Source organism: Fukomys damarensis, unplaced genomic scaffold (assembly GCF_012274545.1).
Source record: "Fukomys damarensis isolate Sample0158 unplaced genomic scaffold, DMR_v1.0_HiC HiC_scaffold_11, whole genome shotgun sequence".
Lineage (NCBI taxonomy): Eukaryota > Metazoa > Chordata > Mammalia > Rodentia > Bathyergidae > Fukomys > Fukomys damarensis.
The window spans coordinates 24,137,745-24,150,434 of NW_022900923.1; the positions used below are offsets into that span (position 1 = coordinate 24,137,745).

Genomic DNA, 12,690 nt, shown 5'->3' on the forward strand with positions numbered 1-12,690 from the left:
AAAAAAAAAAAAAAAAAAAAAAACGGAATTTAAAGGTCTAGGGCCAGGGATTTAGATCAGTGGTTCTGCCACTTGCCTCACAAGCACAATTCCCAGTACCAAAAAGAAAAAAAAAAATTAAAGGTAAAGCCTTGGGTTTCATTCCCACATAACCATTCATTTGGAATTCACAGCAGAAATTAATATAATGTTGAAATTGGATTTGTTTACTGAATAGATGGGCATTAAAATTTTTTGCTCATGATATATAGCAAGTAGTATAATCTAGTTTTTTGTTACATAGAAAAAAATTAGGGAGAAAAAATAACGGAAGCCTGAATTTTGGGTATTTCTTCATAGCAATGGGCCAAGATGGGAAATCTTGAGACAGCTCCAAGCATCATCCATATTTGCCTTCAAGTCCCAGTTCTTCCAGCTGACACTGGGCATCTTAACCTCTCTGAACCTCAGCTGTGAAACAAAAGGGTAAAACCCATGTCCTAAGGTTACTAGGAACATTAAGAAAGATTTGCACTATAGTGTAGCACAAGGGGCCTGGGGTTTAGCTCAGTGGTTCGGCCTCCTGCCTCACAAGTGCAAGGACCTGAGTTTGATCCCCGGTCCTGAAAAAGAGAACAAAACATAAAGTGTAGCACAGAGGAAACAATAATTATGCAAAATGTTAAAATTAAGTTATTTCTATCTCAGAGACATGCTTTGACTTAGTGTGACTCGCCACTAGATCAGTGATGATTTCCTTCATCTGCACAGTAAATAACTCACAACAAATAATTTATGAAATGGCAGCTTTTTCTACAACCTCCTAATTTCCAAGTGGTTTAGTGATATTGGTCACCTAAGCACCAGAGTAGTCCTGTCAGAGTGGTTCTTCTTGAGATGAAGCCCTGCTAAGGGCAGCTATGCTCTTGAAATGAGCTTGAAATGCTTTTCCCTAAGAACAGGAATTATGCAGAGGTATAATCAGAGGTATAATTCTTCTAGCTTGGTTTCTTATATATCCACTAGAAACAGTGTTTTTGTTTGAAAACTATTCAGAAAATGAAAAGTCTGCACTTGAAAAATTTCCATTAAGTTAGGCTCCAATGGCCATAGGCTGAGATTTGGAATGCCACTGATTTAGAGGCAGTTCCACCAGTGCTTTCAAAGGACCTTTCTCCCTGTGGTTGGGACAGGACTTGTAGTGCTTGGTCCTTCCTTTTACAAACCCTGTGGGCTCACACGTGCAAGGCTGTGGGCAGGTGCTGTTGCTGTTATGATCTCTGTTCTCATTGGAGTTTTCTGACTGTCGTCTTTCTCTCCATTCCCTACCCCTTTTTATTACTGCTTTCTGACTGGATCCTCCTTAGGAATGCTTTGGGGTAAATATGTTTGAATTTTTTTTTTAATAAAAGATGGGAGGAGGGGGTTGGAGGAGGGAGAAACTATGGTGGGGAGGGGAGGAGCTGACTCAGTGAGAAAGGAGTGGTGTGTTTTCATTGATATCCAAAGGATTAAAAACTTGGAGCTACCAAGACTTCTTGAGAAATAGTTTGGGTAATGTTTGACTTAATAGCTGCCTCTTTTGGATATGTAATAGTTTAAAAAATATGCCAGAGGCTCTGGATGCAAAAAAATCTATATCAATTTGATACTTTTAGATTCTTTTTATTCAGATGGAGAAATAAATAAAAATGACTTGTAGGTTATGGGGTATGACCATTAAGACAGTCTTAAAATTAATTTATGGGCAAAGTCAACGTGCCTAGAGTTCTATTAAATGTCTTCCTGCCTTACCTTATGTGAAAGAACAGACAGACTGATCCCTTCCGAGCTGGGGTTGGTGGGGGGGTATGCCGGGACAAAATTGAGGCAGAATCCCTTGTCATTTCCTCATGATATTCTATGTCATCTTTCCTTACTGTTGGCATAGTAGTAATCTGGGCTAACGCAAGGAAGGAACCAGAGCTCAACCTCACTATTTAGTCTTGTTTTCCACCACCTGCATGTTTTACAAATTGCAATGATTTGAATTGAATGTAAAGATCTCAGGGGATGTACAGGGAGGAAGGAGAAATGCAAGTTGATTTATTCATTCATTCCTGGAAATAAAAGGAGAAATGTGTTTTGTCTATTAGGAGCAAACATTTCTAAGAGGTTGAGTAAGAGCAGTCATTACCTGTATCATAAAATAAAGGTGAGCAGGGCCTGACTGCTCCACCTGGAGTGGCTCTGTGAAGCTTGTGCTAGGTTCAGAGTATCTGAGATTGAAGGGACCCTGAGACGAGCCAACCACCGGGAAATACTGGGGTGTGAGCCAAGGTCCTGTCAAGAAGGTGGTACGACATGCTTTCTCTAGATGGGGTGGCTCCCACAGGGTGTCATATTCCCCACTACCCCTCCTCACCTTGTTCTTCTCACCATGATGAACTGTGCAGAGGTAACACACCTAGACCAAGTCCAGTGCCCTGATAAGGTTGGCCCTGGAGCCCCATTCACAACAGCGATTATCATTTGAGAAGTTGCTACTGGAAAAGCACTGGACTAGTTGCAGTAGTGCAGTGGGGATCCAAACTGGGCCACTGATTGTATTCCCCACTTAACATTTCATTTTATTTGCCAGTGTGGTAATGCGCAGCATTAGGCTGGCTGTTAGGGAGAAGAATTATTAATGTATATAAGTGCATTCCACTCTGTGCTTGCATGTGTGTGTGTGTGTGTGTGGCCGTGCAAGTGTACCTATGTGCTTCTCAGTGTCTGTACACAGGTGTTCCTTAACTTATGCTAGAGTTTTGTCCCAGTAAATCCACCAAAAGTTGAAAATACATTTAATACATCTACCTATCAAGTATCATAGCTCAGCAACACAATAGAGTATTATTTACCCTCATGATCTCGTGGCTGACTGAAGCAGTGGCTGCCCAGCACTGGGGGAGAATGTTGTACTGCATGGCTTTAGCCCAGGAAAAGATCAAAATTTGAAGTAAAGTTTCTACTGAATGCATACCACCTTTGCACCACCAAGTAGAAAAAATTGAAATTTGAATCATAGCGTGTCAGGGACTGTCTGTGAACATGGATATGCATATGTGGCTATAAGTGCACATGGATGTGCGTATGTGCATGCACTCTGGGGAGTGACTGGAGAATGTTCCTGTAGCATTTTTTTGTAGAGTGTCCCTAGAGGAGTCTACACTGGCCCAATTGCTGACCTCGTACTCACATCTCATCCTTTTACCCTGTTGTTAGTAATGCGAAAGTGTGGCAGTTGCTTTTATTTCTCCCCCTTTTTAAAATAACTTGCTGGTGGTGTCTCCCCTGTAGAACCAACAAGGGCCGTGACATCAAGACCATCAAGTCTCTGCGGGTGCTCCGAGTTCTGAGGCCCTTGAAAACAATTAAACGTTTGCCCAAGCTCAAGGTAATGTTTTCAGTTTGTTCTCATCACAGCCTCTTCTCTCGTCTTCTAGTCATGGCTAAAGTGAATTGAAGAATTCATCTTGGGAATTTATTTTTCTCATACAGGGATTAAGGTACTCTTCATCTCCCTGAGCTCATTTCTTAGTTCCAAAGGAAAATACCCAACATCCAAAAAACAATTAGTATGAGGGCTTTTGGCTCTTGAGTCCAGATCCAGGCAATATCTTGTACTCTTTAGTGCCATGTCATCCATGTGTGTCTTTGTCCTGAAACTTATGTCATTAAAGTGGACCCAGAACACGAAAATGGAAGCCATGGGAGCCCTTTAAAGGTGTTGCAGACTATGTACTAGGGTAAGCTGGGTAACTGGGGGATGTTTTTAAAAAAAATTATGAATTTAGAGGAGGAAGGGATCTAGGTCTAATTCTAGGTCTACGCTCTCATATTTGGGGGAGGGGTGCAGACAGGCCAGTAACTTCTCCAAGGACACATAGTCCATTTTTGACACAAGCAGCAGATTAACGGGTAAGTGGGTTTGAGTTACCCTAATTAAAATTCTTCCTATTGGCAGGACCTGGGTCTTACCCAGATTCCTTGTCCACTACCTTCCTTGCTCATACTCTCTGGGTGCCAACCTTTCACGATCTTCCTCACTCTCAGGGTGTGCTGTTCCATTTCAGTTTGCTAGTGTGTTGGACTCACCTTCGTCCTGCCTTCTCCCCTGCCAACATGTTGCCGTTAGTAAAAGCTACAGCTCCATAGGAGAGAAGTTCTTTCCGAATTTCTGAGACTTTGCAGCTCCCACTTTCTAGCCTTTCAGCCCTGCTGCTGCTTCCAGGGTCACATGACCAGAAGAGCAAGCCTCGACACCAGGGACAAACCAATCTTTAAGGGCTGCATCAGGGTACTTTCACAGAAGCAGATTTAATTACCTGCTTACAGAGTCGTAAAGAATAGTGCAGTGCCTCGAAGTGTGGGCTATAGGCTACCTGCACGAGGATCACTTAGATACTTCTTCAAATGCAAGTACCTGGGTCACCCCAGTGCAATAAAACCAGACTTTCTGGGGGAGAGGCTGGGAATCTGCCTTCTAAATACAGTCCTGTTTGAGAATCCTCGTCACCATGGGAAAGAGCCCTTGTTAATCCTAGGCTCAGATGTAGGAGCTATATGACCTATGGCAAATTATTCTTAGACTTCCGACTTGAAAACCCTAACACATATTTGTGATGTGGACAGATGAACTGATTTGAGTGGTCCCTTCAAGTGAACTCAACAATTCTTCTGGCATGTGTGGGCCTGCTCTCTCCTATGCCTGCCCCAGAGAACAGAAAGCTTTGATCTTGACACTTGCCTGCATCCCCTTTCTCATTTCCTATTGGGTTCTTGTAACCTCTGATGCTCCCTACCAACTTCATCCCTAACCCAAACCTCTGCTTGGTCTCAGAGCTCTGCTTTCCTTTCTCTCCGTGATCTACATAGAGGAGTCAAAACAAACTAGATTTATCAAAGGCAGAAGACAGAAGGAAAGTCATTTCTGAAAGGCCCAAACTAGCCAAGACATGGCTTTCTCTTAGAACCAAGACCCTGGAACACTGTATGGACTCCCAGTAGGAAATACTTAAGCATCTAAGGAAGGGGCCCCCCTTATTTCCCCCCTGAAATGGGACCTGCCACAAGCCCAGCAGACGGCTTGGCTTGTAACTAGCCATACTCTCTCTTTGTGCTCCTTTCCTGGGGCCCCAACCATAGTTGTCAGCTGCAGTGCAGGCATCTGTGGATCCTAGGGAGGCTATGGGCAGCTTGATGAGATTAGTTAACAGGCTGGAGAAGGGCGACCTCGACCTTGGTTAATTCTGTTAAATAGAGTGCTGGTTCCCCTCTCCACAGCATGATAACCTGAGGGAGACGTGGGTGTCTCTGATGATTCCACAGGGCTGTGTGTCACTCACATTCCCTGCAGTGTTGAACTAATTAAACCAGCGATGCTTTACCCAGTGCTGTGGAGAAGCAACTGCACAAATGTGGGGCCACTGTAGGGTTAGACTCTTCTTGCAGTGAGCTAAACCTAAAAACCTAGAAAATAACCTAGAAATGGCTTGAAATGTACTGCACTTTCGTGTAATTCTTTACCATTTAGGGCTTAGAATGGAGGTCTCTGGAGACCTAGCATCTTTTAACTGAAGTGCAAATGCCTGGTTCCATCCATTCTCATCCTCATCTCTAAGTCAGACAAGTCTTGGTCCTCACGTCTCCTCTATTATTTTTATGCTAGCTTTAAACTAAAGGACATTTAAATGAGGAATTGAATATAATCAGAACAAATGGATGGACATATGACAAAGTATCACTGAAATGAACAAAGATTATACTGTACTATTGCTCCCTGATCTATTTGGGAAGGATAAAGAGAAAACACAGTCAGCACATGAATAAATTTGTGAAATAGGTCAGGGACAATCTGTTTAATGGTTAAAATGGACTAAGTGATCTCAAAGACCTCTTCCAGCATAAAGTTCTGTGCTTTGGACTGAGTATCCTACTGGGATCCCACAAAGAACCCCTCTGTTACTTTATGTTATCAGGTTTAGGTTTATTGCCTTGGGTTTCTTTTCAGAGTGTGCTTCCCTTCCAAGGGGCAAGTCCTTGACATCATGACACTCTTGGAAGGCAGTTTAGTTCCATGAGTGTCATCCCTTCCTTAATGGATTGATATCTCCTGGGACAGTTTGTTAGTGATGCTGGGTGGTGGTGTGGGCCTACCTCCACCTCAGCTCTGGGCAGGTACGGAGGTTGTCACAGGTCTCATTCACCAGGACCCTTTGCTGCTGTCCACAGGCTGTGTTTGACTGTGTGGTGACCTCCTTGAAGAATGTCTTCAACATACTCATTGTCTACAAGCTCTTCATGTTCATCTTTGCTGTCATCGCAGTTCAGCTCTTCAAGGGAAAGTTCTTTTATTGCACAGACAGTTCCAAGGACACAGAGAAGGAGTGCATGTAAGTGCCACCTGCACCTACCATGCATTTTTTGCTGCAACGTGTTCTGATGAGAACATGTTCTACACGACATTTTCTGTCCTCCACGGGTTGACTCTCTCTCCTTCCTCTCTATCTCCTCTCTTCTTTCAGTAGAAACATAAAATAGGAACTTGGTAAATTGTATTGAGAACATTTTTTTGTGTCAAATGTGGTAAAAGATAGTTTACACTCAGTTTTTTATTTAAATTCTTATAATGATCTATTGAGATGGGTTTTATCTGTATATAACAGAAGTTGAAACAAATTAAAAATTTGAATTGCTGATGGTTACACAGTAACTAATGAAAGGGTTGAGATTTCATCTCATAGTGATTGAACGTCACTCCCACTTTTATTCTATGGTTTCCTTCTTCCTTACATTTGTGTGGTAGTCATTGTTACCCATGTTCTTGAAATCTATGGTATTTTATGGTTCTTCCATGAGTTGTAGTAAAGAGACCCTTTCCCATTTTTCCTCTGATTTTAGAGGCAACTATGTAGACCATGAGAAAAACAAGATGGAGGTGAAGGGCCGGGAATGGAAGCGCCATGAATTTCATTATGACAACATTATCTGGGCCCTGCTGACCCTCTTCACAGTTTCCACTGGGGAAGGATGGCCTCAGTGAGTTCTGGGTTGTGGTTGGTACACTTATCTTTGAGCTGGGATAGGACCACGTGGTGCCTTGAGAAGCTGATTCACGAGGAACAAAGCTAACCCTTTGTTATTGCACTCAGGAAAGTAAGTGCTTATGAGTGAGTGAGACAGGCAGAAGAGAAGAAAGATAAAAAAGGCTTCAGGTAAAGGTGAAGAAGGGCAAAACAAAGGGAAATATTTGAAACCTGGCTGTTTTAGCCAGTTATTAAGTACTCATGTGGAGCCATCTGACTCCTATAGAACAAATGAATTTTCAACAGCTCTCCATCTCTTGGGAGAATCTCTGGAGGCTATTTTAGACAGATTTATTCTCCAAGTTGGCCCTGTACCTAAGAGCCCGAGAATGGATGGAGAGGTAAGGATGAGCTGGTAAAACCCACAGACACATCATACATCTTATGGAGAAGACATCAGAATGCAAGTTTCTGCACTACCCACAGCTGAAGGCTAATTCTTGAGAAACCTAGCCGTGACTAAGGTATCACTTTATGGAGACAGCATACTCTAACTGGCAGAAAAATGTCAAGTAGTAATCCAATAGTTCCTTGGTATTGAATATGATAACTTAAACTATGCAGTGTTGCTATGAAAATTCTGTTGCTTGGGATTTGGTTACAGATAGAAAAGGGGGCTAGAAACAGCAGTTGAGGTATAAACAGGTCTTTGCCAACTTGGTTATGGACCACCCCCCCAAAAAAATAAGGGAGGATCTGTACAGTTGAAGAAACCTGCTAAAGAGATGTAATAGGTGGTATGGCTCCTAATTCTGTCATCTGCCATCTTGTGCTCCCTCATCTTGACCCCACAGGGTTCTGCAGCATTCGGTAGATGTGACAGAGGAGGACCGAGGCCCAAGCCGCAGCAATCGCATGGAAATGTCCATCTTTTATGTGGTCTACTTTGTGGTCTTTCCTTTCTTCTTTGTCAATATCTTCGTGGCTCTGATCATCATCACCTTCCAGGAGCAAGGAGACAAGATGATGGAGGAGTGTAGCCTGGAGAAGAATGAGGTAACAATAGGTCGTCTATGATGAGGGACTGCAGGAGCTTCAGAAAGGACCCTGGAGCCTGTGATCAAGAAAAAAAGACTACATTGTCCTGAATTTATTATGGGGTTATAGAGACAACATAGAGAATACCATTAAACACATTTTTTGAGCACTCTCTCTGTTTAAGGCCCAAGTGTGAGGCACAGAGAACTAAAAGGTGGAACGTGAAGTATTTTAAGATTCAGTCTCTACCTTAAACATAATAGTTTGGAAGGAAAAGATATGTGCCACACAGATAGTATGAAAACATGTGCTTTCCTTTTTTATTGAATTCATGATAGCAGCCATTCTTTCTGGATGAGATGGCATCTCAGTGTTGTTTTCATTTGCATCTTTTAAATGACCAGTGATGTGAACATTTTTTCCTGTGTTTATCTGCTTTTTCTACTTCTTTGTCTGAGAAATATCTGTTTGTTTCAGATGTCCATTTTTTGATTAGGTCTTTAGATTTGAGGTATCTGATTCTTTAAAGTTCTTTATATATTCTAGATAGTAGACCTTTGTCTGAGGAACAGTTGGTGAAAACTTTTCCCATATTGTGTGTTGTGTGTTCTTCAGGACATATATATTTTCTCTAAGGGTAGGGACTATGCCTTATGGCTGTTTTTCCAAGAACAAGCATAGTTTTGGTAAATTATAGGATTTCTTATATGATTTTCTTGTTGTTGAACAATAGAAACTGTTAGGGACTATAAGAGGAGTACATAGACAGATATAAGTTGAGCATCTCTAATCCAAAAATCCAAAAATTTCCAAAATTCAAAACTTTTTGAGCAACATGACACTACACATGGAAAATTCTACATCATGAAACTTCCATGCATACAATTATTAAAAATGCTATATAAAATTATTTTAGGCCATCTGTATTAGGCATACATGAAATATGACTATTGTGTTTCCACATTCCAAGATAGCAAATATTCAAAAATTGTAAAAAAAATCTGAAATCCCAAATATTTCTAGTTCTATGCATTTCACGTAAAGAATTCTCAACCTGTAGATCTGTTGTCAGAGAGCCCACCATGTGCAAGGTGTAGGAGTCTGAGCCAGGACTAATAACTGTGACTTCTCTACAGCGGGCTTGCATTGACTTTGCCATCAGCGCCAAACCGCTCACCCGCTACATGCCACAGAACAGGCACACCTTCCAGTACCGTGTGTGGCACTTTGTGGTGTCTCCATCCTTCGAGTACACTATCATGGCCATGATTGCCTTGAACACTGTGGTGCTGATGATGAAGGTAAGAGGAAAGTGAACCCTAGTAACTGTTTCTTCCCTGAGCAACTGTGTATTCTCAGAAATACTGTGAAAGCCTTCTAAAGTGCCAGGCTGTTGCCTCTCATTTTTCCATTGGATTCAGGGTCCCAGTGGAAAATGCCCTTAGACACTTAGGGTCTAACGGAGTGTCTTGTTTAATACTAAATGGTAAAATATCCTCTACAAAATGTTACTGCCTTGCCTGCATCTATCTCTAGGCAGACTGGTTGTTTTGCTATTAAGTAGTCTAGGTGGGTGGGGCATGGATCTGTGTTTGGCTTTGTTTTGCCACACAGAATGTGTAATTTTCCCCTCTAGCACTCAATCTCCTCCTGTAACACATGCCAAGGTTCCCCATAAGCTCAGATTGAGAGGTGGCTATCCTTGGTGACATGTATTATTCACCTCACCTTAAGGTGCTGACTGTCTCTTCTTGTCCTGGCAGTATTATTCTGCTCCCTGTACCTATGAGCTGGCCCTAAAGTACCTGAATATTGCCTTCACCATGGTGTTTTCCCTGGAATGTGTCCTGAAGGTCATCGCTTTTGGCTTCTTGGTAGGTCGATAAATCCATCCCAGCAATGGGCCTGTCTTCTTTTTTGGGGGGTGCATTCCCAGATTTTGTTGGAAGGGGTGGCTACTGCTATTCCAGAAATAGTTCAAACATCTACCCACCTGTGAGCTCAATAAACTGCCATGGAGATAGGACAATATGCGATGGGGGATAAGAGAAAGGGCAAGAGAAACCAGCTTCCTGGTTCCATGCTTATCTAACCATCAACCTGATCTTGTCAATCCTATCTGCAGCTAAGGAATGGCCATCACCGAGCTTTTTAAAGCTGCAGTTTATGTGCAAAGGAGCAAAACAAAGATTGCACTAATAAACCTTGAGTGCTTATTTACTGCTAAAGGTATAATAACTTTATGACTCAGATGAAAAATATCTGTCCCTCTAGCTTCAAATGTAGTAAATAATAGATTTTATCTATTAGTTCTCCTCCCATGAATAGCATGAAAAATAATTTCTACCAACGAAAAGAAATATTTATTACTACTATTTATAAAGGCCGGTGACCTTTAAGGGGTTTGTGGGTGGGAGGAGGGTTCTGGAATTGGGTTTGCAGGGGGAGGTGATGAGTTTTTCTGGCATGAGCTCTCCTTTTACTTTTCTTCAATTACTAATTATAATTGTTTGGTGAATTCTTTGCATCTGCCCTCAAGAGTGTTAAGAAAACATGGTCCTTTGTTTCAGTGTCCTATAAAATAATAATCCTCTCTTCCTCCCCTCTCTTGCTTCAGTGTGTATTGTGAGTTCAGTAGGATGCTGATAAGCCCACTTGATAGCTGCTTCACACTTATTTAGGTTATGAGCTGCCATTTCAAATTATATGTGTGTATGGTTTTCCCTGGAAAAAGAAAAACTTTGCTGCTGATCTGAATAAGTGTGTGTCTGCCAGCAGATTTAACAGGGCCTCTGGGCTGGGTTTGATAATTGTCAGTGTTGATTGTAGAGGTTGCTTTTGATCTCCTTCTGGTTCTTTGAAACACCATTAATTTGATTGTTTGGGGTGGAGAGTTGAAGGGAACCCTTTGCAGGGGGCTGCATTGTGGTTTACTTGATTCCTTTTTGAGTGTTTTGAGATTTGAAAAAGCAAGGTAAAAAGAAACTACCACCAACAAAGATACTTTTATAAAACAAACCACCCCTGAGTAGCGTGAATTGAAAAAGAGTGAGATGCCAGAGCCACAACAGGGAAGTTTCTCTATGTATCTTGATGGCTTGCAAGTAGCACTGACATTGTCTGTGACTTAGCCCCCAATTACAAGTCTAATTATGGTGAATGTTAAATACATACTTACAGGCTTAATCAAAGCCTTTGGGCCTGAAGCCTGCCTTCTTCCCATCCTCACCCCAGTTTTCGTTTTCATTTTAGAGGCGTTCATACTATAAATGGCACCACTGGTCCCCAAAGTCTGTACAAGACACAGTATTCTAGATGTTCAGAATACCCCAGTTATATGCTTTATCTTCTCAATGACTCTGAAATCCACATCAGTATCATTATTGCCATTATTATTGTTGTTTTTCAATGAGGCAATTGCATGCCAGAAAAAATTGTATAACTTTTTAAAGATTACATGATAAAATATCTAAAGGAGTAGGGGAAGTGGGAGGGATAGGGGAAAGGGAGGCAGGAAAAAGAAAAATTTGAGAAAAGGAAAGACGTGGAAACAAAGTCTTTGTAAATAGGGAGCAGTGGAGGTGGTGAAGGGAGGGCAGGGGAATGGGGAAAAAAATAAAAACCAAGATACATCATGTAAAGGTACAAGATCATAATGATGAATATAAGTATTGTGTACCTAAAATATACCAATAAGCTTAATGAAAGAAAGATTACATGATAAAAGGCAATAGAATTGAAAAGCAAGATGGGAATAAAAAGGGAAGCAAACAAGAAGACAGAAAGAAGTAATGTAAATTGTATAGCCTACTAAGTTTCAAGTGCTTTACATATTCACTTTATCTTCATGACAATTACATGAGAGAGGTATTATTACTTTCTTCTTTTATGGATAAGCTGGAGCTCAGAAAGAATGAAATCTTTACACAAGGTTAGTGAAAAGCAGAGCCAGGATTCAAATCCTGGTCTCTCTGACTTCAATGCTCACAATAACCTCCTGACGTACACAGTATTTCCCCTCTTATCTACCAGGAATACATTTCAAAATCCCCAGTAATGCTTGAAATTGCAGATGTTACAGAACTCTTTACAGCCATACATCTCTAAATGAAAGTAAATTCTGAGAGACATGTTGTTAAGAGATCTGGCCTTGTATAAATAGCAGAGAGTGTACATACACACACTAAGATAAAAATGTCATTATGTGGCACATGACTATAGTTTTTATTATTAATTTGAGAATTTTCTCCTTTTCACCCCAAGGAGGCATTTTACAGTTTCTCTTTGGTATATCTGAATGGACAATGCCAATACTCTTGTGTTTGGGGCATTAAATAAAATGAGGGTTACTGAACTCAAGCACTGTGGTACACAGCAATTGATCTGACACTCAAGATAGCAAATATGTGACTACTGTGTGGGTAGCATATATAGCATGGATACACTGGACAAGAGGGGAATGATTCAGGTCCTGGGTGGGAAGTTGTGAAAATTCATCATTTTACTCTGAAGTCTATGAAATTTAAAACTTGCAAATTATTTATTTCTGGAATTCTCCATTTAATATTTTTGAACTGCAGGTTCAAAACTGCAAATTTTATGGGAAGTGAAATCACATTTAAAA

General features: G+C 41.2%; 1 protein-coding gene across 3 annotated transcripts in view; it reads left to right on the plus strand.

Annotated features, from left to right (window-relative positions):
* Positions 1-12,690, plus strand: part of Cacna1e (calcium voltage-gated channel subunit alpha1 E) — a 397,594-nt gene that overhangs the window by 345,775 nt on the left and 39,129 nt on the right. For 2 of the 3 annotated variants that reach the window (XM_010630288.1, XM_033762127.1), the window contains 7 exons: positions 1,347-1,358; positions 3,301-3,397; positions 6,235-6,395; positions 6,904-7,041; positions 7,883-8,084; positions 9,203-9,367; positions 9,830-9,940. In XM_010630288.1, the coding sequence (XP_010628590.1) occupies positions 1,347-1,358; positions 3,301-3,397; positions 6,235-6,395; positions 6,904-7,041; positions 7,883-8,084; positions 9,203-9,367; positions 9,830-9,940 (886 nt within the window). The remainder of the gene's footprint in view (positions 1-1,346; positions 1,359-3,300; positions 3,398-6,234; positions 6,396-6,903; positions 7,042-7,882; positions 8,085-9,202; positions 9,368-9,829; positions 9,941-12,690) is intronic. The other variant, XM_033762128.1, reaches the window with a different exon arrangement.